Source organism: Dipodomys merriami, unplaced genomic scaffold (assembly GCF_024711535.1).
Source record: "Dipodomys merriami isolate MVZ:Mamm:240054 unplaced genomic scaffold, mDipMer1.0.p SCAF_28, whole genome shotgun sequence".
Taxonomy (NCBI): Eukaryota; Metazoa; Chordata; class Mammalia; order Rodentia; family Heteromyidae; genus Dipodomys; species Dipodomys merriami.
In genome coordinates this window covers 969,785-993,146 of record NW_027204270.1, presented here as the reverse complement: position 1 = coordinate 993,146, position 23,362 = coordinate 969,785, and the positions used below count along the sequence as shown (strand labels likewise).

Below are 23,362 nucleotides of genomic sequence, written 5' to 3'. Positions count from 1 at the left end.
CTGGTGTAGCAGAGTCCAGGCATCCGGCTAGGCAGGTGGCTCAGGGGTAGAGTGGCCACCTAGCATGCATGAGGCCCTGGGTTCCATTCCTCAGCACCACATACAGAAAAAGCCAGAAGTGGTGTTGTAGCTCAAGTGGTAGAGGACTAGCCTTAAGCAAAAGAAGCTCAGGGACAATGCCCAGGTCCTGAGTTCAAGCCCCAGGACTGGCAGAACAAAACAAAAACCAAAGTCTTGGCATCCATATGGGAGGGGCCGAGGAGCTGGGGCTCTGAGGACTCTGGGGAGCACGGAGTTCAGGTCCAGGGCAGGGACTGGGGCCTCCTGCCTGGAAAAACTGCTGCTCCGCAACGGCTGTGCGCACAGGTGCCCAGCTCCAGCTCCGGCTCCGGCTCGGCGGCTGCGCGCACAGGTGCCCGGCTCCGGCTCCGGCTCCGGCTCGGCGGCTGCGCGCACAGGTGCCCGGCTCCGGCTCTACTGCGCTGTGCATCTCTCCTCCGGGCCTCTGCCTGAGGGCTGCTGCCAGGGGACACCCATGACTTGCTGGCGGCTGTTTGCTGTGTGGAGGCCTGGGGAGGAGGGGAGGGTCCTGGGGGAGGGTGGGGTCGGGGGGAGGGTCCTGGGGGAGGGGAGGGTCCTGGGGAAAGGGAGGTCCTGGGGGAGGGGAGGGTCCTGGGGGAGGGGGAGGGGGAAGGGTCCTGGGGGAGGGTCGGGGGGAGGGTCCTGGGAGAGGGGGAAGGGTCCTGGGGGAGGGTCGGGTCCTGGGGGAGGGTCGGGGGGAGGGTCCTGGGGGAGGGGGAAGGGTCCTGGGGGAGGGTCCTGGGGGAAGGGAGGGTCCTGGGGGAGGGTGGGGTCGGGGGGAGGGTCCTGGGGGAGGGTCGGGGGGAGGGTCCTGGGGGAGGGGGAAGGGTCCTGGGGGAGGGTCCTGGGGGAAGGGAGGGTCCTGGGGGAGGGTGGGGTCGGGGGGAGGGTCCTGGGGGAGGGTCGGGGGGAGGGTCCTGGGGGAGGGGGAAGGGTCCTGAGGGAGGGTGGGGGGAGGGTCCTGGGGGAGGGGGAAGGGTCCTGGGGGAGGGTCCTGGGGGAAGGGAGGGTCCTGGGGGAGGGTGGGGTCGGGGGAGGGTCCTGGGGGAGGGTCGGGGGGAGGGTCCTGGGGGAGGGGGAAGGGTCCTGGGGGAGGGTGGGGGGAGGGTCCTGGGGGAGGGGGAAGGGTCCTGGGGGAGGGTCGGGTCCTGGGGGAGGGTCGGGTCCTGGGGGAGGGTCCTGGGGGAGGGTCGGGTCCTGGGGGAGGCGAGGGCCCTGGGGGGGAGGGCAGGGGCCCAGCGATGGCCGTCCACGCGGGTCGGGGTCTGCCAGCTGGGCGCGAGCCGGGCCGGCGGAGGTCAGCGCGGGGGTGCGGCCGCGGTGCCCGGGCCTCTGCCGCCACCGCGTGGCCGGCTGCGGGGCGCCCCGCGGAGGCCGAACCCCGGAGCGGGGCCTCGGAGCTCGCGCTGGACCCGAGGCCGCGGCGGGCGGGGGGTCGGCCGGGGGGAAGCGCCTCGGCCTCGGCCCCCCCGAGCTTCCACCGTCACGGGGGTTGCGGGCCGCGGGTCCCCGTGGGGTCGGGCTCCCCGGGGCCCCGGGCTCCCCGGGTGGCCGGAGGCCCCGCCCCGCGGCCCCGCGCTCACTTCCGCCGGACGCGCGCTCGGGCGGCGCATGGAGGCGGCGCGGCCGCCGGGGAGGCTGAGCCGGCGGAGGCCGCCCCGGGACGGGTGAGGGGGGCCGGGGGGGGCCGGGGGGGGCCGGGGGGGTCAGGGCCCTCGGGGGGCGGGGGTCGCGGACCTGGGGGCCCCGGCCGGGCCCCACGTGCGCCCCGCCCCCGGCGCCTGACCCCGCCTCCGTCCGCGGCGCAGGTTCCCCCCGCGGTCCGCCTCCGGGGCCGCCGCCAGCGAGCCGTGGGCCGCCCTGCTGCGCGCGGCCGGCGTGGGTCGGAGCCCGGACCTGGAGCCGCTGCCCGCGCTTCCGGGCCAGGTGCGTCTGCGGGGCGGGGCACCCGGGAGGTGCGGAGGTGGCGGGGGGGGGGTCGGAGTGTGGGGGAGTTCCGGGGTGGCGGGGGGGGTGTCCCTGTGTGCGGGGGTACGGGATGCGGGGCGGCACCTCGGGGTGCGGGGGAGGTCCCGGGGTGCGGGAGGAGTTCCCGGGGTGGCGGGGGGAGGAGGTCCGGGGTGCGGGAGGAGTTCCCGGGGTGGCGGGGGGGGGGGAGGGAGGTCCGGGGTGTGGGAGGAGTTCCCGGGGTGGGGGGGGAGGGGGGAGGTCCGGGGTGTGGGAGGAGTTGGGGTGGCGGGGGGTGGGGGGGTGCGGGGAGGAGTTCCCGGGGTGGCGGGGGGGGGGGGAGGGAGGTCCGGGGTGCGGGAGGAGTTCCCGGGGTGGCGGGGGGGGGTGTCCCTGTGTGCGGGGGTACGGGATGCGGGGCGGCACCTCGGGGTGCGGGGGAGGTCCCGGGGTGCGGGAGGAGTTCCCGGGGTGGCGGGGGGGGGGGAGGGAGGTCCGGGGTGTGGGAGGAGTTCCCGGGGTGGGGGGGGAGGGGGGAGGTCCGGGGTGTGGGAGGAGTTGGGGTGGCGGGGGGTGGGGGGGTGCGGGGAGGAGTTCCCGGGGTGGCGGGGGGGGGGGAGGGAGGTCCGGGGTGCGGGAGGAGTTCCCGGGGTGGCGGGGGGGGGGGAGGGAGGTCCGGGGTGTGGGAGGAGTTCCCGGGGTAGGGGGGGAGGGGGGAGGTCCGGGGTGTGGGAGGAGTTGGGGTGGCGGGGGGGGGGGGGGGGGAGGTCCGGGGTGCGGGAGGAGTTCCCGGGGTGGCGGGGGGGGGGGGGGGGAGGGAGGTCCAGGGTGCGGGAGGAGTTCCCGGGGTGGCGGGGGGGGGGGGAGGGAGGTCCGGGGTGTGGGAGGAGTTCCCGGGGTAGGGGGGAGGGGGGAGGTCCGGGGTGTGGGAGGAGTTGGGGTGGCGGGGGGGGGGGGTCCGGGGTGCGGGAGGAGTTGGGGTGGGGGGGGAGGTCCGGGGTGCGGGAGGAGTTGGGGTGGCGGGGGGGGGGGGTCCGGGGTGCGGGAGGAGTTCCCGGGGTGGCGGGGGTGGGGGGGGGAGGTCCGGGGTGCGGGAGGAGTTCCCGGGGTGGCGGGGTTGTTCCCGTGTGCGGGGGTCCCGGGGTGCGCGGTCCCGGGCCCGCGTGCGCAGCCTCTGCCTCCACTCCGCAGGACCCCGAGCCCGGCCCCGACGGCCCTGCGCCCCCCGAGGTCTTCACGGTTGGATCCCAGGTCTTCTCCTGGACGCCCTTGCCGCCCCCTCCGGCCCCTGCCCCGGCCCTTGTCCCAGCCCCCGCCTCGCCCACCGGGCCCAGGAAAGGACGCCCGGCGCCTGTTCCCCGCGGAGCCCCCGGGGCCCCACCAAGCTGCCCTGCGGGCCGGACGGCCTTCAACCCCCAGTGAGTGCCCGCTCTGGGGACCCGGGACCCCCCCAGTGAATGCCCGCTCTGGGGACCCGGGACCCTGCACTGCTGGCCTGCAGTTGGGGCGGAGGCTGGCAAGGGTCCGAGGTCGGCCCTGGGCAGGGAATTCTGGGAGGTGAATCCCCCTTTACCCAGCAAAAAGCTGGAGAGGAGGCAGACTTCTCTGGCGCGGCCGCTGGCTAGAGCCCAAAAGCCAAGTGAGGGCTTGGGAGTGCGGGTTCAAGTCCTGTCGCTGGTGGAGGGCTTGCTGCGGGTCTGGGTCCTGTCCCCATCCTGGGCCCTGTGCTCAGAGCAGGTTGGAGGTTCTCTCTCCCCCCGGTACTGGGCCCTGTGCTCAGAGAGGTTTGCCTACCCGCCCCCCCCCCATCTCCAGTAGCTCAGAGTGGCCCCACAGGGGGTCACTTCATTCCCAATGTGGACAGGCATGTGACCAGGCCCTGTTCAGGATGAAGTCTGTGACGCTTACTTCGGAGGCTAGGACCCACTTGCACTGATGCTGCACCCACACTGCCCCTGGACCTGGGTGGGTCAGGAGAGTGAACACACTTGGTCAGTTCCTAACGAGTTGGATCAGGCAGCAGGTTCAAGGTGTTCTGTGACCAGGGGACCATGGGAACCAGAAATATCTAGAAGGGGGATGGATTCTAAAGTTAGTAAGGACAACCCCAAACACACCGAACAGTCTGGCCAATTATCAAAATCCACAGACCAGTTAGGATGGGCTTCTCCACGGTGATGTCTTCATCTGAGTCTTCATCATTTGGGGGGGTGGCCCCAGCCCCCCCCTTCCACGCCCCCCCCTTGCTCAGGGAGTGGCGAGTGTGGGCTGGCTGGGGGACAGGTTGTGGTGGCTCCAGGTTGGCCATCTCTGTGTGTGTGGTGTGTGCACATGTGTGTATATGTGTGCGCGTGTGCGGGCCCCCTTCCCCCACAGCCCCATCCCGCGCAGCGATGCCCAGGCTGACGTGGCTACACCCCTTGTGCTCATCCTGAACTGACCCATGTGCCACCCTGGTGAGGCCGCAAGTGTTTTAAAGCAAAAGCCTCTGCTTTTTGGGTGGAAAGGCACCCAGTGACGGGAGCTCCAGAACCCGAGCCCTTCCTGCTGCCGCCGGAGGCCCCCGCTGGGGGAGGCTTTTGTCTTAGCAGAGCTTTCATTTCCAGAGAATCTAAAAAAAGATTCTGGAAGACAGGCAGATTGAGGAGGAAGTGGCTCCCATTTTGAGCTTTCTGCACAGTTGCATGAAGGCTTGGCAAAGTGCCTGGATTCTGAAGTAGGGTGTCAGAGAAGTAGGTTCAGGTCTTAGCGTGTCTGGAATGCTTCTAGTGTGTTCTTCCATTTGGCCGTGAAGGAGAGTAACTACTTGGGCCACAACTCAGCCCGAGGCCATAGCTCTGCTGCCGTCCTGGTGGCCCGGGGAGGGCTGGTCCTCATGTCCTCCCCTCTGTCCTCTGTCCTGCCCTCAGTCTGTCCCAAGCACTCCAGTGTGACAGGGTTGGGTACTTGACTAGCCACAGGCACAGTGCTGTTTGTTGCTGGATCCTAATGCCTTCTCTTGGGGGATGGGGCCCAGGCCCCGGTACCGGTGCCCACGATATAAACAGCTTCGCACTCGCACACAACCTGGGCACATCCTGCACCCTTGGGGAAGAATAACCTCGCAGCACCGGCTTTGAGCTCACCGTCTCGTGCTTTTGAAGCAGGGACTTGTACCACTGAGCCATGCCTCTAGTACCCATTTTTTTTTGCCAGTCCTGGGGCTTGAACTCAGGGCCTGGGCACTGTCCCTGAGCTTCTTTTGCTCAAGGCTAGTGCTCTACCACTTGAGCCATAGCTCCACTTCCAACAGTTTTTTTTTCTGTGTATGTGGTACTGAGGAATGGAACCCAGGGCTTCATGCATGCTAGGCGAGCACTCTACCACTGAGCCACCTTTCCAGCCCCTACTGATGTTGTGTGTGTCGGTTCTGGGTCTTGAACTGAGGGCCTGGGTGCTGTCCGGGGGCCTGTACGCCAGGCTAGTTGTCTGTCACCTGAGCAGCAGTGGGAGCCCTTCCTCCAGCAGGGAATCACATTCATTCTTTTTTTTTTTTTTTTTTTTTTTTTGGGTCCGGTCGTGGGGCCTGAACTCTGGGCCTGGGCGCTGTCCCTCAGCTCTTCAGCTCAAGGCTAGCGCTCTACCACTTGAGCCACAGCGCCACTTGCGGCTTTTTTCTTTTTGCTTATGTGGTGCTGAGGAATCGAACCCAGGGCCTCATGCATGCAAGGCAAGCGCTCTACCACTGAGCCACCTTCCCAGCCTTCACATTCATTCTTTTTGAACTAGGGTCTCGCTTTCTGCCAGGGGCGTGCCACCTTGCCTAGCACTGTGTTGGGGTGGGGCGTCTCTTAGAACATTTTCTGCCCAGGCTGGCCTGGAACTCAGCCTAGCGCCTGAGTCTCCCAAGTAGCTAGGACTATAGGAGGAGCCTTGGATACCCAGCCTTCCCTTCCCTATACTAGGATTGAACTCAAGGCTTCACATGTGCTAGACAGGTGTTCTACTGTCTGAGTCATGCCCAGGCTAGCCTTGAGCTGCGATTCCGCTGCCTCTTCTCAGTAGCTGGGATTACAGGTTGAGCTGCCGAGCCTGCTGGCTTGGTGCAGCGGTGCTGTGGAAGTCATCTCAGCACACGCAGGCCTTGGCCACAGCAAGACCAGACCCAGGTACGGACTGAGCATGCTCAGTCCTGGGGCATTCCTGGTAGCTCTGCTGACCACCCAACCTGACGCCAGCTGCCCCGGCCTCGTGTCCACGTGCAGTGTGGGCAGCCATCAGCTGATGGGGTCACCTGAGGTCCAGATGCTGCTCAGGCTCTTGGCTTGGGTGCGTATCTTCTTTCCGGCGCCCTTCCCAATCTCAGAACTGGGTGGAGGTTACTCCCTGGCACCGACTGCTCCTGGGTGGCGAAGGAGTCCTGCAGGCCCTGCGTGCAGCGCCTTCCTCTGTGCCCAGTGGGAGTCTGGTCTGTCCTGGCTGCAGGTTGATGGAAGCCGATGGCTGGGCGTGGACTGGGGCCTGAGCCTCTGCCGTGCTCAGGCCCTGGGGGCGGGGAGGGTCTGTCCTGCCCGTCCTCAGCCCTCCACGCTCAGGTTGTGTCTCTGCCTGTGGTCTCCAGCGAGGCAGGCGTCCGGGCTGGCCTCCCAGAGCTGAGGCACGGAGAGGCCTCTGGCCTGTAGGGTTCCCAGGCAGCGGGGCTTGGCCTGGTTTATGAAAGCTGGGTGACCCCCCCCCTCCCCGCGGTGCTGAGCGGTAGAGGGTGGGGCTCCTGCCGCAGCCTGGGGAGGCGTGGCAGGGAGAACACAGTGGTGTCCTAACTGCAGCCCCCATGGGCTTTTTCCCTTCAGGCTGGACCAGCTGGACGTGGACAGCCACCTAGCGCAGTGCTTGGCTGAGGGCATGGAGGACGTGGCGTGGTGAGCGTCTGCCTTGGGGGCCCTGGGAGGCCCGTGCTGGGTGCCGCCGTCCGCTCACAGCACCTTTGCTCCAGGATGTGAGCTGCTCCAGGAAGGCCCGCCGTGTTGCTGACCCAAATACACGTGCGTCTGACTTAAGCACAGGTGTCAGCTCACTGGCGATCACGCAGCAGCGGACCGTGGGGTGCTTCACACAGAACCGGCCTCCACACCGCTGTACACACAGGCGGTGGGCCGCCCTCCACAACCGTTTCCATTCTTTCCACGTGCTCATCTCCCCACGCGGTGCACGGGGTTACCACGGGCAGAGAGCTGCAGAGCTGGCACTGGGCTGGGAGGCTGGGGGAGCCGTGGGACCCTGACTTGACAACTGGAGAAATACATGGAGAGAGGGGTATTTTCAAGATGGCTGCGGGCGGGTTGGTGTGGCCCGGACCCAGCGTGCGGTCCTCTCAGCAGCGGCAGGAGGCGGGAAGGACGTGCGCGTGCGTGAGGGCTGCTGGTGAGGGCCTGGCGCGAGGCTGGGCCTTGGGGTGCAGGCGGCACGGCTGAGCCCAGGCCCAGAGGTTCTGGGACCTGGGAAGCAGCAGAAGACGGGTCTGTCTGAGGTCAAGACTGGAGAGGGGGAGCTGGAGTCGGGCTGTGCCTGCACCGTGGTGCACACAGCTGGGGAGGGCGTCTAGCCCAGAGCTCGCCGGCTTGATGTCTCCCGTGCCCTGGTGGTGCCCACAGGAGGTGAGGCTCCCAGGAGGCACAGAGACCGGGACCCACAGGGCCGGGAGAGGAGGGCACCCGGGAGCCACCGCCAGCATCCCCAGCGGTGCCACGAGCCAGAGCTCCGGAGTGGATCGCACCAACCCGAAGGTGACTCTAAGGTGAGCCACGGAAGGTCAGGAGCTCACCTCCGTGGCAGCCCTGCCGGGTGCTGTGAACCCTGGGCCCGGCCGTGGTGCAGTGCTGCTGTGGTCTGTCCCCAGGAGCTGCCGGAGTCGAAGGAAAGGGCTCTGCACTTCACTTTCCAGAAAACCTACTTCTTGTGTATATGCGGGGGCCTGAGTGTGGTCCTGGATTTTTGTGCTCAAGGCTAGTGCTCTACCACTTGAGCCACAGCTCCACTTCTGGCTTTTTGGTTGGTTAATTGGAGAGAAGAGTATAGGCTTTCCTGCCCGGGCTGGCTTTGAGTCGAGTTCCTCAGGTCTCCACCTCCCGAGTAGCCAGGATTACGGCGTGAGCCAGCAGCGCACAGCTGAAGCACTTTTAGGTCTGAGAATGGGGCTCACTCGGCACCTGACATGAGCACATCGCCAGCCCCAACACCTTTTTTCCTAACAAAAGTGAGGACAATCGGTGTGTGTTCACCAGTCTTTAATTGGTGGGCGTGCAGGGATGTCACATGACTGGCACATCCACAAGAGGCCCAGCCGGCCCCACCCGCCAGCTCGGGCGCAGAATCGTCTCCTGCCTCTCAGAGGTCGAGAGCGGTGAAGCCGGGGGCCTTTGTGCAGATGTTAGGACTTTTTCCTCACCTCACATCAGACCTTCTTCATTTTACATTTATGTAACATCACCAAGTATGACGGTCGATGTGACTCACGCTTCGTGCACCGGCGGCCAAGCTGAGGGCCGCAGCCTGGCGGTGCACAGCGCGTGCTAACGGATGGAGCGGCCCTCGCTGCGCCCCAGGGGGCGGCTGCTGCCCGGCCTCTGGTGGACGGCGAGGGTCACGGTGCCGGCAGCTGAGCACGGGCGGATGGGACCACGTGGGCATGGGCCCCTTAGACACAGCCTTGGGCCCTGCAGAGGCCGCAGAATTGGCTCTCAAGGTTTTTTTGATCAGTCCTTGGAGACAAGTGTTCCTGTTGGGCGCTGGCGGGAGTGTGCACGCTCCGCGGGAGTTCCCAGGCTGCCAGAGGTGGAGCTGGGGTGGGGTCCCTGAAGCTGGGGCCCCACGCACTGGTCCCGGCACCCTGGGCTGACAGCAGAGGCCTGAGAGGCCTGAGTGCGCCAGGGGCCCCGCGACGAGGCGCAGGCCATCGCCTGGACGCTAGCCCAAATCCTCACCAAGCTGCTCTCCCGCTGGGAAGCAGCCACCACGCTCCGCACCTCCCCACCCCCCAGGCCTGGGGTCTCACAGCCTGCCAAGGTGTGTGGCAGCCCCCCTCCCCGCCCTGGGCCCCTTTCCCACTGTGTTCAGGGCTGACTAGCCTAGAACATGGCTCCTGCCCTGCCCGGCCTGCAGGGGCCTGGCCCATGCCTGGGGCGCTCCCCCCCACGCCACGGGCGTCTCCCCACGCAGGAAGCAGGCCTCAGGCTGTCTGCTGCTCACTTTAAGGAGAGGGGCTGTCACACACGTCTTTTTAATATTTTCTAATTGAGTATTATTGATAAGAATACTTCCCCCCAAATCTCCGACATGACGTCTGAGAGGCGCTGGCTAGTGTTTTCAGGAAAGTATTCCATGTGTTCAGTTTTCGGTTTTCATTTTGGGGTGCTAGCAGTGGATTAGGTGTCCGCAGCCTGGTTTCCCTCAGACAGGGTGAGCAGCGCCCCCTGCCGCGCAGGATGCTGCACTGCGAGCTTGCGCTGGCGTGTTAAAAAACAGGAACTTAGCAGGGCGTGGCCAAGGCCCGGGGCCGCCCCGCGGGGCCGCACCTCAGAAAAAAGGCAGCAGAGGGCAGCTTGGACGTCAGCGGTACATTTTATTCCCCAGGACGTTACACGCGCACCTCCCTGGGGAGCACGCCGGTGCAGGGCTGTGTCTCTGAGGAGAATGCACCTTGGGTGGTGTGCCCGTGTCCCCTCGGGCGGGGCCACCACACTGGACGTGAGGCGGGCCCAGGAAGCAGTTCCTCCAGCACAAAGCCTGCCTCCCGGGGCCCAGACGCGGACTGCTCTGCCCGGAGCGCCCGCGGGCGCCTCCCTCCAGGGTCTCAGCGGCCACCCCTCCCTGGCTGCCCGGAGCCCCGCGCCCAGCCTGGCATGCATGCGCTGTGGTAAAGGGTAAGTCACAGGGTCATTCAGGGGCGTGCCCACGACAGACGCACGCCGCCTCACACGGACTCCTCGGTGGAGAGCAGAAGCGGGTTGATGTACTCGAAGCCCTCGAACTCGGACTGGTCGATCCTCTTGATGACATCCCTGGGGGCGCAGGATGGGGGTAGGGGGCAGTGACTGGGGCCGTCTGCTCAGCGTGGAGACCCCCCCCCTGTGGTGGGGGTGAAGGAGCTGCCAGCGGCGCTGGCACCGCCCCAGGGATGCCCTGCCTTTCTTTGTGGGCCGCTCCTGGGGCTTGAACTCAGGGTCTGGGTGCTGTCCTTTCGCTTTTTTGCTCAAGGGTGATGCTCTACCACTTGAGCCACAGCTGCACTTGGGGTCCTCGCTGGCTAACGAGACATAAAAGTCTCCTGGACTTTCCTGCCCAGGCTGGCGTTGAGCTCTGACCTCAGGTCTAAGCCCTGCGTGGGCGCCTAGCGGGACCCTGTCCTTGGAGTTGGCACACGCGCTTGCCCGCCCATCGAGACTCACTCGTCATCCGGGGTCAGCTGCACGGGCTCGCTGGTGAACTGTGTGTCGAAGTTGTCCAGGCCGTAGTCCTCCGTGATCTGTGGCTGGAAGGGCGGCAGGGCCTGCTTCTTCTCCAGCTGCAGAGGAAGCCGGGGATGTGGGTCAGCGCAGGGCTCCTGCTGAGCTCACCGCACGCGGGCTGTGAGGAGCTCCCGGGGTTAATGCCAGCTGTTTTTTCCTTAAAACATCACATCTAAGGAAACATCCAATGCCAGAAGGATTTCTCTTCAGCTAAAATATGCTAGAAGTATGGATGGCCTGGACCACATGCCTGGTACCCCAGAATCTACACACACAGGGCCGGGCCAGCCAGGGCGGCTGCCTGCTTGCTTCCTTCCTCCCCCCAGCCAGTGCTGGGCCTTGAACTCTGGGCCTGCAGACGCATGGCCTGGCCCCAGCAGGTGGATGCCCCTGCTCTGACCACCAGTGAGCGCACTTGCCCCACCCATGAGAGCAGGGCAGAGGGGGTGGGGTGGGGGGAAGGGAGCAGTTGATGGGGGGGAGGAGACTTTTGCCCCTGCAGGCCCCAGCCTCTCTCCAGGCCAGCTGGGGCCAGGCCCGTGTAGAGAGAACCATCCTGTTGCGATCCTCTTCGTGATGATGCAGTAGGGTTGTGGGGGTCCCCAGGTTGGCAGATGGGGAGAAGCAGAGCGAGGAGCCTGCGCTGAGCTAGGCAGGGGCTACTGCGGTGGCCCCCGAGGGAAGGGTGACCCCTCAGGCCCTCAGCTAGGCCACCAACGCTGGCCTCGGCTGGCCAGCCTTACAGTAGACGGGTGGGGATGGGAGGGAAGAGCCGAGAGAGAGCGGGGGAAGGGGTGACATTGTCCAAAAAGGAATGTACTCTTAAGCAGGTGGCTCACGCCTGCAATCCTAGCCACTCAGGAGGCTGAGATCTGAGGATTGTGGTTTGAAGCCAGCCTGGTGGGAAAGACAGTGAGACTCGTATCTCTTACCCCACTCTTACCCTACTCCAAACCAGAAGTGGCGCTGTGGCTCAAAGTGGTAGAGCACTAACTTTGAGTGAAAAAGCTCAGGGACAGCACCCAGGCCCTTAGTTCAAGCCCCACGATGGACACCCTTTATAACAATGAAAAATATTAAAAAACAAAAGAAATGAAACTTCACAGTTTCTTTCTTGTGCTGAGCTCAATCGCATTGAAGGTGGTTTCTCAGTGTCATGACTGAGCACTGTGAGCAGCGGCCTGGTCTTTCCCGGGAAGGGCCTCGTGTCCTTCCCCACCTGCAGACCACTGTCCACTGGATGGAACGTGGCTGGCAGCCATGTGGGCAGCACCCTGTCCTGGGCGGGGGGGGGTCCCCCATGCCGGCCTGGCTGCCTGGAAGCCAGGTGTGGGGGGGTGGCGCTGGGATGGAGGCGTCCGCTCCCTCTGCGTGGGCAATTTTGTTTGGTGTGGTGGCGTACGCCTGGGAGCCCAGTGCTTGAGGCCAAGGAGGATCACAAGTTCAAGGCCAGCCTGGTCCACACAGTGAGACCTGGTCTCAAAAGCCAAATGCATATTTTATAGCTATGTGGCAGTAATTCTCCATGCGTTTGTGTACTTTGAGATTATACAAATGTCTCTAATACGAAGAATGGACTAACAGAGAAACACTGAACCTTGCGCTCACAGCCTCGAACAATACCCGGCAGCGTATCAGATCATGTGGACGCTGGAAAGCAACCCAGACACCAGAGAACACGCCCGGGGAGGCCCAGCCCCCTCCTCCCGGTGGAGCTCCAGCACCAGGCTGGCTCACCCTGTGTTTCGGACCAGCTGGCCAGCTGACCAGCCGCAGGCAGGGAGCCAGCTGGAGGCCACAACTGCCCCGGGTGCTGAGCGGTCCGAGGACTTACCAGGTCCCAGTCTATGCTGCGGAAGAAGGCGTGGGACTTGATGTCGGAAAACCCCGTCTGCGGCCGGCAGCCGAGCCTCTCTTTGGGGTCCTGGGGGTCAGAGTTCAGACAGACAGGTCACCCTCCCCTGCTGGACAGCACACCACCTCCCCAACCGGAGCCAGCGAGCGCTCCACCCCTCCATGCGAAGTCACCCTCCCCGCCGCCATGTCTCTGGGGTGTGATTCTTGCTGCTTCATTTCATACTAAGTATGAACAAAAACCAACAGCCAGAGGCGGCGGAGCTCCACCAGCAACGCAGGAAACACAAACCTGCAGCCCGGACACCAAACCTGGCCACAGCAGCACTGTGCCCCTGCCCCGCCCCCTCCCAGACAGCCCAGCCCGGGCCCTCGAGGGACGCGCCTGCAAGGCCAGGGGTACCTTATTTAAGAATCCTTTCAGGACATGCGAGGCTTTGACTGAGAGGAACCGGGGTATCCGGATCGGCTTCTCCAGGATGACTGTGAGGACGGGTGGGTGAGGCATCTGGCCGCTGCTCCCTGGCTATGCCCGTTCTGCCCAGCAGCCCGCAGGGTCCCTGGACTCTGCCAGTCCTAGGGCTTGAACTCAGGGCCTGGGCACTGTCCCTGAGCTTCTTTTGCTCAAGGCTAGTGCTCTACCACTTGAGCCACAGTACTACTTCTGACTCTGTGTATGTGGCATATGAGGAATGGAAGCCAGGGCTTCATGCGTGCTAGGCCAGCACTCTACCACTGAGCCACCTGCCCAGCCTCCGTCTCTCTTTTAAGACTTAGTCTTGCCTTACAGCCTAAGCTGGCCTCAAATCTTGAACTTGCAGTTTTCCCACTTGGGTCTGCCCCAGTACTGGATTACAGGCACGCACTACTACGCCCATCTTGAAGTGCTTCTGAGCAGGAGCCCCTTGCTGCTGAAAGCCATGTGTTCTTGAGAACCCTACGTATCACCATCTGCCCCTCCTCCCACCCCTCCGGCACAGGGAGGCCTCTGTGTGCCGACCACCGGAGGGCGCCGAAGGACAGCCTGGCCTGGACCCACACTGAAGGTTACTAAGGTCACCTGGCCAGGGCAGGAAGGAGTCTGGGTTAAATCAGGACGCGTTCTGTCCAGCTGGGCCGTGGAGACCCCACTGTGGACCCTCACCCTGTGGCCAGTCCCCAGCATGCGGGCGTGTGGGGATGGGAGGCCAGAGGAATATTCCCTCAGTGCTTTTTTTTTTTTTTGTCAGTCGTGGGGCTTGAACTCTGGGCCTGGGCGCTGTCCCTCAGCTCTTCAGCTCAAGGCGAGCTCTCTACCACTTGAGCTACAGCGCCACTTCCGGTTTTCTGGTGGTTTACTGGAGATAGGAGTCTCATGGTCTCTCCTGCCCGGGCTGGCTTTGAACCGCGATCCTCAGATCTCAGCCTCCTGAGTAGCTAGGATTACAGGCGTGAGCCACCAGCGCCCGGCCCTCAGTGCTTTTTGTATCGGCTCAGCCCAGGCCAGGGACCCCTCCGTCCTTGCCCTAGAAGAAGAGAAGGGTGGTGGGAACAGCTGGGGCGGGCCCCAGGCACGTGGCCACACACCTTGAAAAAGGTAGTCCTCCGTGTTCATGTCAGGGTTGTCAGTAATGATGTCGAAGGGGGAGCGCCCGGCCATCATCTCGAACATGAGGACGCCCAGTGCCCACCAGTCCACGCTGAACCCTGCGGAGAGGTCGCCGTCAGTCAGCATGGCCGCGCACACGCAGGCCGCGCACACGCAGGCCGCGCACACGCACGCGAGGCTGGCAGCGCTTCCCTGTGAGCAGCCACAACCTGCCACCCGCATCCACGCCGTCCTCTCTCCGTCTTCTGTTTAGTTAACTAAGGTTGCAAAAGCATCTTCTCTGAGATGACAAAGCGTTCTGAGTGTCTTTGCGTTCACGTGTCGGGGTCTGTGGGCAACGCGTCCCGGTGCTGGGAGGGTCTGCCGCCCGGCCACCCCCGCGCACCGTCCCCCGCACAGACCAAATCCCCACCCGGCGGCCACTCTCCACCCTGGGCCCCGGCCTGCCAATCAGCTCCCTTCGTTGCTACCGAGTGACTTCAACTGAAGAAACTTCCAGAAGCCCAATTATCCGCAAGGGTGAGAACCCCACTCACCGTGCCCGCCCCAGGATGTACACAGGCCCACGTGTGATATGTTCCATTGAAAACACTAAGACCACAGTGCCTGTGGGTGCACACACACATGAAAACATACAGCACACTGGCCTGCACACACACACACACACGCTAATCACCTGTGTGCACAGCACACACACCCACTGCACGCTGTACACGCCACGTCCAGGTACACGCCAGGCAGGCAGCCCAGTGCCACGCTGCCATCCCCGATGACCCCTCGCTTCTCCTACAGCCCCATGGCACCGCCCACCAGTGTGCACGCTGGGGTGGCGCCTGGGCCTGTCGAGCCCTCTCTCCTCCGTGGCCCCTGGGGCTCACTGGTAGGAGAATGAGGGGCTGGAGTTAGGGGCTAGGGCCAGACGCTGGCATCAGCTGGGGCACGGGAAGGGTGTGTGTGTGTGTGTGTGTGTGTGTGTACAGATGTTGAGCATAAGATGGTAACAAACCTCTCCGGTTGTTGGACAGGACTCCAGGCCTGGCCTGGGACCTGGGCGGGTGAGTGTACCGGCCGCACCTCCCGCCTCTTGCTCCGAGTCATCAGAGCGGGGAGAGGCTCCGAAAGGCCACACTCACCATACTCTTCTCCCCGCAGGATCTCCGGGGCGATGTAATTCGGGGTCCCACAGAAAGTGCTCGTCGTGTCGCCTGGGCCCAGGCCTTCCTGTGGGGACAGAGCGACCGGGGGATCTCGCACCCACAGCCTGGAAGAGGCTCGGCTGGGCACAGGCGGGGGTGCGGGGGTGCCGGGGTGCGCCGTGCTGGTGGCGGCCGGCCGGCCGGGCGCTCACCTTGCACATGCCGTAGTCCGTCAGCTTGATGTGCCCATCGGCGTCGAGCAGGACATTGTCCAGCTTCAGGTCCCGGTAGACGATCCCCCGCTCGTGCAGGAAATTGAGGGCGATACAGATCTCGGCAGCGTAGAACCTGCGGTGGGGCGGGCAGCGGAGGTCACAGGGCCCGGCCCCATCCGCAGGCTCCACAGGCTCCTCCCACGGGCCCGCTCTCTCCCAAGGATGAGTCACGCTTGCGGGTCACACGCACAGGCAGCAGCGCCCGGAGGCGCTCGGCCACTTTGAGACCATGCCCCACTAGAACACCCGCTGTTAAAATCGCCCAGCCAGGTGCTGGGGAGTCACGCCTCTGATCCCAGCTACTTGGGAGTACTGAGGATTGTGGTTCATAGCCAGCCTGGGCAGGAAAGTCCCCAAGACTCATCTCTAACCATCAAGAAGGCTGGACGTGGAATTGTGGCTCAAGTGGTGGAGTGAGAACCTTGAGCAAAAAGCTCAAGGACAGCAGCCAGGCCTTGAGTTCAAGCCCCAGGACTGGCACACGGGCACACGTTGATGAAGATGTAGAAACAGCAGTCCTTGTGCACACGGGGGGTGTAAAATGGAGCCACTTCAAAGACAAATATGAGAACAGAACTGCCCTGTGACACAGCAATGAAGTCCATCGTGCACACGCGGGGTCCAGGAAGACTCCACATGGCTCCGCTGAGAAGCAGCCCCAGCCCCAGCAGCGGAAACAAGGGCTCAGCCAGTGCCCACGGACGGACGGGTGAGAAGGCCACTGACACACTGAGACGCTGACACGCACAGTGGCGGGGGAACCGTGACACCATCATGCCACACAACGTAAACCGGAGAAAGGCGTGCGCGTGCGTGGTGCTACTGATGAGAGGCCCCTAGAGCTGCCAAAGCCACGCGGGCGACCGTGGGGTGCGGGCTGGCTCGGGGGTCGCAGCTTCCCTCTGGGGCGTGGCGCTGGGCATGCACCTGGGATCTGTGTGCTTAGAAATGCTCACTTTCAGGCCAGGCGTATTTTACCACAAACCCAGGCAGGCCCTGTCCCTGCCAGCCCAGCACTCCAGCCTCACCGCCCGTGAGCTCCTCAGCCAACGAAGTTTGAAAATGAGTGAGGGAGCGGTTGCTGTTCTTGATCTTTCCGTACCTCTCTCCAGAGAATCCAACGTGACTCGTAGACCCGTGTGTGTGTGTGTGTGTGTGTGTGTGTGTGTGTGTGTGTGTGTGTGTGTGTGTGTGTGTGTGTGCGCGTATGCGCGCGCGCGCGTGTGTGTGCCCCCTCCCTTCCTTCCCGTGGGGCCGGCTTTAGGAAGCAAAGGGAGGGGACTGACGGCCACCAGGGAGGGCGGGCAGACGGCCGCCAAGGCATTGTGGGAAGAAGCACCAGTGCACACGCCACAGCTCCTGAGAGGCGCTGGCGTTTATGACACGTGGAAGAAAGTATCCCTTCCTGCCATCTCCCCCCAACCTGCTCTTTCCTTTCAACTCCCCGCTCCTCTGGAGGCCCCGGTGCGCTCTCCAGCCTGGCCAGCCCTCCGCCGGCGCTCCCTCCGGCCCCGGCTGGCCCTCACCTGGCATGCTCCTCCGGAAGCTTCCTCTGCCTCTGCATGTGGAACATGAGGTCGCCGCCGTTGACGTACTCAATGACCAGGAACAACCTAGGCAGGACAGAGGCAACAGGGAGCTGAAATCACCGGTGGCGGAGTCCTTGTGAGGACCCAGCCAAGGCCATCTCAGCCGGGGAGTGGAGCGCGGCTTCAGTAGCACGCGGGGCTGGCTTTAGGTGCAGGCTTCAGTAGCACGCGGGGCTGGCTTTAGGTGCAGGCCACAGTAGCACGCGGGGCTGGCTTTAGGTGCAGGCTGGGCCGTTCTGGGCAGCTCTACGCGCACAGGGGCAGATATGTGGCGGGGCAGGCGGCGGCAGGCTGGGCAGGGCTGGGAGAGGCCATCTCTCTGTGCTTTGGTGGGAAGATGCGGTCTCAGGTCCTAGCATCTGCTCATTGCCATCCAAGACCATGAGCGTGGTGACTCTAGGGTCGTAAACTCGGACTTGGCGAAGACAGACAGACAGACGTAGACGTCCATCCTCCCATCATCTCTGTCTGTGCTAGCAATGGAAGGTGGCTCAGTGGTAGAGCGCTTGCCTTACATGCCTGAGGCCCTGGGTTCGATTCCTCAGCACCACATAAGCAAAAAGAAAAAAGCCGCAAGTGGCGCTGTGGCTCAAGTGGTAGAGCGCTAGCCTTGAGCTGAAGAGCTGAGGGACAGCGCCCAGGCCCAGAGTTCAGGCCCCACGACCAGACCCCCCCACCCCCCACCAAAAAAAAAGAGCTTGACTGAAGTCAATAAAATTCAATTGTCAAAATTAAATTCTCATAGGATTTTCCAGAAAACACCCCATCCAGGGCCCCTGGCAGGGTGGGGCCGGTGGCTCCCCGCTGCTGGGGTGGGCTGGCTGCTCACTGGCACCGGGCTGAAGGTGGGGTCAGGGAGGGAAGGAGCCAGCAGCGGTCCACGCGCTCTCAACACCAGGTAGAGCCTGGCTAAGGTCGCCACAAACGCACCGCAGGTGTGTTCACAGCTGCAGACCACCTGTGACATTCTGATTATGTATCTGGAATGGAAGTAACTCCTAAATAGGCAGGGGTGGGAGCTAAGCCGTCAGCGCAGACGTGGAGCCAGGGTCCTGGGGCCGCGTGGGGCTGGGCTGTCCTGCTCACCCCCCCTCCCAGGGTCTGCTCGGAGACCCTACTACCCATGCCTCGTTCCCAGTGGTTCCCCACCCACTTCCAGCGGGACCCAGCCACGCCCGCCGAGCACCGTGTCTCGGTGTCTGTGGGGACCTGGGCGGGGTAACACACGCCCTCGGACGGCCCAGATCCACAGGCTTTGTGCAGGGTGCCATAGCGCGCACGTGCATCCTCCTACACTGATGATCAGCCTGCAAAGGTGCAGCCCACGCCTAGGTGTGCCGCAGGAAGAAGCGGCGCTCTACTGCAGGGGTGAGCGTCAGGGACAGGGACTGCACAGAGCGTGCGCAGCAGGTCGGGGCGTGGGGTGCTTGCTTAGCAGTGTGAGGCCTTGGGTTCAATCCCCAGCACTGAAAAAGAAATCAGTGAGTCTTCGCGAGGGTTAATTCCCCACAACCTGAGCAGGTGCTCTACCACCTGAGCCACGCCTCTAGACCTTTTTGCTTTTATTCTGGCCCAGGCCAGCCGGGACTGACCCTCCTACCCCTGCAGCTGGGCCGGGAGCAGTAAAGCAGCTGTGAGCCTAAGGAATTTTTTTTGGCGGATAGACAACATCTCGATACCATTTTCAACATTCCTTCAAAGCAGAAATTCCCCCAAACAGACACACAGCACGTCCTCAGGTGACGCACACCATCACCCCAGATGTCACCCCACCGGAGACACCACAGACGCCTGCCGGTGAGCACGGGGCGCAGGTCCCCTCCCGTCACTCACAGACCCTGGCCGTACCAAGCCAGAAGGAGGCTGGGCAGTGTGGACTGGCCGTGGCCCTGCCACACACCAGCCCCATTCTCCTCCTAGCCCGGGCTCCACACATCTGTGCTTAGGACACTAGGAGAAGAAACCCAGAAGACAATGTCACCTAGTCTCAACAAGACATGAAAGAATCACAAAAGCTCATCCACCCCACCCATCTCCAGAGAGAACTTGGGAAACTGTGGCCCACAGTGGCCCGTGAGGGATGTCCATGTCCAGGGGGACTAGGGGCAGGCGCTACTGGAACCAGAGCCACAGGTCTTCAGAGAAGAGGAGGTTCCCCTACATTCCCCCAGGAGACCAGAGTAAAACACAACAGCACAAGAACCAAGAGCATGAGCTGGGTGCTGGTGCTCACGCCTGTAATCCTAGCTACTCAGGAGGCTGAGATCTGAGGATCACGGTTCAAAGCCAGCCAGAGCAGGAAAGTCTGTCAGACTCTTATCTCCAAAGAACCACCAGAAAACCGGACATGGTGCTGTGGCTCAAGTGGTAGAGCGCTCACCTTGAGCTGAGGGACGGCGCCCAGGCCTAGAGTTCAAGCCCTATAACTGACCCCCCAGAAAGGGGACCAAATTCAGTTTTGGGGAAAATGAGGCAGGAGGAATTAGGGAAAATGGGCCTGATGCAGGCCAACTCACAAACAAGGTCTTTAGAAACAGGAGCACTGTCTTCACTCCAAAGAGAGAGGACAGCACCCCTTCCTTATCTAAAGGATAAGCATCTGTTTTGTGGCAGGAAGCAATCTTATCTAGAAGGAATTTCCCCCGATTCCAGGTGCTCAGAAGTGTAACACACAGGTGTGGAGTGCAGATGAAATACCTATCTTTGCATAGCTGAAGTGGGAACCCGGACTTAGTCGTGAATGCCTGGTGCCAGAGCTCCACGTCTGTCCCGGCCGAGAGCCCCCGCGCCCTGTCAAGGTGTGCCCCCCCTCCCCTGCTTGTTTGTGTGCATGTCTGCTTGCCTGCTGCTGACCTCCCTCAATAAAGCTCCGCAACGATTCCTTACCATTGTGATGCCCAGAAATTCTTTTTATTTTTTTATTTTTGGTCGGTCGTGGGGCCTGAACTCTGGGCCTGGGCGCTGTCCCTCAGCTCTTCAGCTCAAGGCGAATGCTCTACCACTTGAGCCACAGCGCCACTTCCGGCTTTTTTTTATGCTTATGTGGTGCTGAGGAATCGAACCCAGGGCCTCAGGCATGCAAGGCAAGCGCTCTACCACTGAGCCACCTTCCCAGCTGACGTCCAGAAATTCTTATTCTGTGACTGAAGTCAAAGACCCAATGTGAAGAGCCCCTACTTTTAGAGGGAAACTTCACAAATGCTCACCTGCATCTGGTGATAACTTCAGTACAGTAACCTTGAGGCCGCTGGTCTTTCTGGAATAGTTTAAACTGTTTTGGAGACTGTGGCTCTATTAATTATGCAGATATCTGTGTTGCTTCCCCATAACAGCTTCTTGTGTTGTTAAAAATACTTCTTTCAAGTGGCTCACACCTATCATCCTAGCTATTCAGAAAGCTGAGATCTCAGGATTGCAGTTCAAAGCCAGCCCGGACAGGAAAAGTCAGTCATGGGGCTTGAACTCAGGGCTTGGGCGCTGTCCCTCAGCTTTTCAGCTTAAGGTGAGCGCTCTACCACTTGAGCCACAGTGCCATTTTCAGTTTTCTGAGTGGCTTATTGGAGATGAGTCTCATGGACTTCTTCCTGGGCTGGCTTTGAACTATGATCCTCAGGTCTCAGCCTCCTGAGTAGCTAGGATGACAGGTGTGAGCCACCGATGCCCAGCATCTCCATGAGACTCTTATCTCCAATAAACCACCAGAAAACCAGAAGTAGTACTGTGGCTCAAGTGGTAGAGCGCTCACCTTGAGCTGAAGAACTGAGGGATAGCATCCAGGCCCAGAGTTCAAGACCCATGACCAACAACAAAAAAAAGTACTCGCACATGTGGGTGAAAGCAGAATTCCCATGTGGGCAGAAACCGTGTGGCTGTCCTGTACCCGGGCCACAGCGGACCAGCCCAGGCACCCCTGGATTTGCGGAGAAAAGCAAGAGATCCTTATTTTTTTCCTCACTCAGAGGCTCCTTCGTCATCACCAAGCTCATGTAGAAACTGTTGGGTTTTGTTTACCAGTTTTCCACTAAGGCTGCCTGTGAGTGCCAGCACCCTGCCTGGAGTTTAATCCAGTTCCCGTTGTGTGAGATGCTGCTGGAAATCAGAGCAGAGAGAGTCACCCAGCCCTCCACCAGCCTACCCTGCTGCAAGGGATCGCCAGCACACCCAGAGCGGTGACCAGCGTCTTCGCAGCAGGCCAAGCACGGCGTGGCTGGGGCCTGACGCCGCCGGGGTCTAGGGGTCTCCGAGTTCTTCGCAGCTCGGTGAGTGCCGCACACCGGAAGTGGTGGGCAGGGTGTTTGCTGTGGACATGAACATGGGGCAGCTCCACCTACCCAGCCAGACCCACCAGCGTCCCTGTCCCGTGTCTCCCAGCAGGCTGCAACATCTTACTTCTTCCCCAATCATGTGGGAGTCACATGAACACCTTCCGATGTCCATTTTACATGTGGACAAGAAACTGATTTTATCTTGAATTTTTACACTTTTGCTTGCTACGCTATTAATTAAAGAGTGGAGGCACAAAGCCCCACAGAGCAGCCTCACCATGCAAGGTGCTGCTCCTCCGGAGACACAGAGCAGACAACACAGCAGCTGGAGAAAGAGGCAAAACCCACCAGCCAGTGTCAGATGCTTCCAGAACTCAGTGACAAGTTCAAGCCAGGCACGAGGGCTCACATCTGGAATCCTAGCTATTCAGGAAGCTAAGATCTAAGGATTGTGATTTGAAGCCAGCCCTGACAGGAAAGTGCATGAGACTCCAATTAAACTGTTAAGTACAGCTGTGGCTCAAGTAGCAGAGTGTTAGCTTGGGGTAAAGAAGCTCAGGGACAGTGCACAGGCCCTGAGTTCAAGCCCCAGGACCAGCACAATAAAAAAGTGGAAAGAGGCTGGCACTGGGGGTCATGCCTGTAATCCTAGCTACTCAGGAACCTGGGATCTGAGGATTGTGGCTCACATCTATAATCCCAGCTACTCAGGAGGCTGATATCTGAGGATTGTGGGCAGAAAAACCTGTGAGACCTATCGCCAATTAACCAGCAAAAAGCTGATGGAGGTGTGGCTCAAGTAGTCGACAGCACATAACACTCAGTTCAGGTACCAGTTCAAGAACTAAGAGGTCAAGAACATAAATATGCATATTAGTTATTCACAGGATGAGGTCCCGGTGTAGATGAAAAACACTGCTGCAAACCAGCGGCCACAGCATCACACCAGGGAGCGGCGCGGGGAGGGGGCACCGCCAGCCCCACAGCCACAGCATCACACCAGGGAGCACCGCCAGCCCCACGGGCACGCCTGCCTGCAGTGTTCTCATGTCCCATTGCAGGCACAGGCACTTGCGTGGCCAGGTTCAGAGAGGCTGCACCCCAGGCAACCTGGGTAGAAGGGAGGTGCAATAGCTGGCCCTCTTCCTGTCCACATCTCTACAATTTATACAGGAAAATCAATCAAAATAAAGCTCTGTTTGGATCCCTACCCTTTGGGGGCTCCGCTTGGGCTGGGGTGACTCCTGACCACGGCGTGGGCACAGAGGCAGGCATGTGACACACAAGGGGACGCTGACTGCGGGAGGGGAGGGGAGGCAGGCAGGGTTCTGCCGGCAGGGGCAAGGGCAGGGGCCCGGCTTTGGAGGGGCAAGCCTCGGGTACAATGGTGGCCTGTTCCACTAACGGGAAGCCTCAGCTCCAACCCGGCAGTGTGTCCATGAGGAAGCTCCTAGAGGAGATGAGCACCGAACCACAGACAAGCGAAGTGGACAGTGTGGGCATGCAGCGTCCTTCCCCAAGGGCTGACCGCTTGGCTAGGATGGCTCCTTCTGTGCTCAGGGACCCTGGCTCTCAGGCCTCCAAACCACACCGCCAGCTTCCCCAGTCTCCATCTTGTCCATGGTACACTGGGAATTCTCAGACTGCACAATCACTTCAGCCAATGCTTTTCCCTTCGCTCGGTCCTTCCCTTCCCTTCCTTCTGGCCCTTGGTATGGGAGTTTGAATTTCGGGCCTCATGCTTTCTTAGCTTGCTGTTGTTTCTGGCGATGGGGAGTCTCATGTGTTAGCCTGACATGCTTCTTTCCCCAGCTGGCAGACAAGGGTCCCTGGGGTGCAGCGGATAAGCAGCTCCCTCGCTCGATGGAAGCAGCAGCAGCCTGCCTAGCTTCGCAGCTGCTGTGAGCCTTGGCCCACCACGACGGAGCCCCCGCCTCACACCCTGCATTAAGTGCCGCCCTCAGCCCCTCCAGATCATAAGGCCCCCCACCCCCAGAAAAAAATAAACGCCTTTTCTCTCCTTCTGGTGAGGGAACTAGCCCATCAGTTCCTCTGCTGACAATGAACCCTTTGCTGCATGTGACCCCGCGTCCCTGTGGTTTTCTGCGATGGGGCTTTCATCACGGACTTTCCTGTCAGGGCAG

General features: G+C 62.0%; 2 protein-coding genes across 4 annotated transcripts in view; one reads left to right on the top strand and one right to left on the bottom strand.

Moving 5' to 3' along the window:
• Positions 1-1,652: 1,652 nt before the first annotated feature.
• On the top strand, positions 1,653-7,064 carry Faap20 (FA core complex associated protein 20). The gene is made up of 4 exons (XM_070037147.1): positions 1,653-1,748; positions 1,890-2,007; positions 3,220-3,446; positions 6,858-7,064. The coding sequence occupies exons 1-4, from the start codon at positions 1,693-1,695 to the stop codon at positions 6,928-6,930; spliced, it is 474 nt and encodes a 157-aa protein (XP_069893248.1). The 5' UTR covers positions 1,653-1,692; the 3' UTR covers positions 6,931-7,064.
• Positions 7,065-9,605: 2,541 nt separating this feature from the next.
• Prkcz (protein kinase C zeta) overlaps positions 9,606-23,362 on the bottom strand; it is a 90,581-nt gene continuing 76,824 nt past the window's right edge. For all 3 annotated transcript variants that reach the window (XM_070037144.1, XM_070037145.1, XM_070037146.1), the window contains 8 exons: positions 16,891-16,977; positions 15,302-15,437; positions 15,087-15,174; positions 13,932-14,051; positions 12,769-12,848; positions 12,346-12,435; positions 10,452-10,567; positions 9,606-10,064 (listed from right to left, as the gene is read on the bottom strand). In XM_070037144.1, the coding sequence (XP_069893245.1) occupies positions 9,977-10,064; positions 10,452-10,567; positions 12,346-12,435; positions 12,769-12,848; positions 13,932-14,051; positions 15,087-15,174; positions 15,302-15,437; positions 16,891-16,977 (805 nt within the window). In that variant the 3' untranslated portion in view covers positions 9,606-9,976. The remainder of the gene's footprint in view (positions 10,065-10,451; positions 10,568-12,345; positions 12,436-12,768; positions 12,849-13,931; positions 14,052-15,086; positions 15,175-15,301; positions 15,438-16,890; positions 16,978-23,362) is intronic.

Excerpts from the sequence above, each read along its gene's own strand:
- Faap20 (XM_070037147.1), top strand. The coding sequence starts at position 1,693 with ATGGAGGCGGCGCGGCCGCCGGGGAGGCTGAGCCGGCGGAGGCCGCCC. Across the intron at positions 1,749-1,889 it reads CGGAGGCCGCCCCGGGACGG|GTTCCCCCCGCGGTCCGCCT; the intron begins GTGAGGGGGGCC and ends TCCGCGGCGCAG. Across the intron at positions 3,447-6,857 it reads CGGACGGCCTTCAACCCCCA|GCTGGACCAGCTGGACGTGG; the intron begins GTGAGTGCCCGC and ends TTTTCCCTTCAG.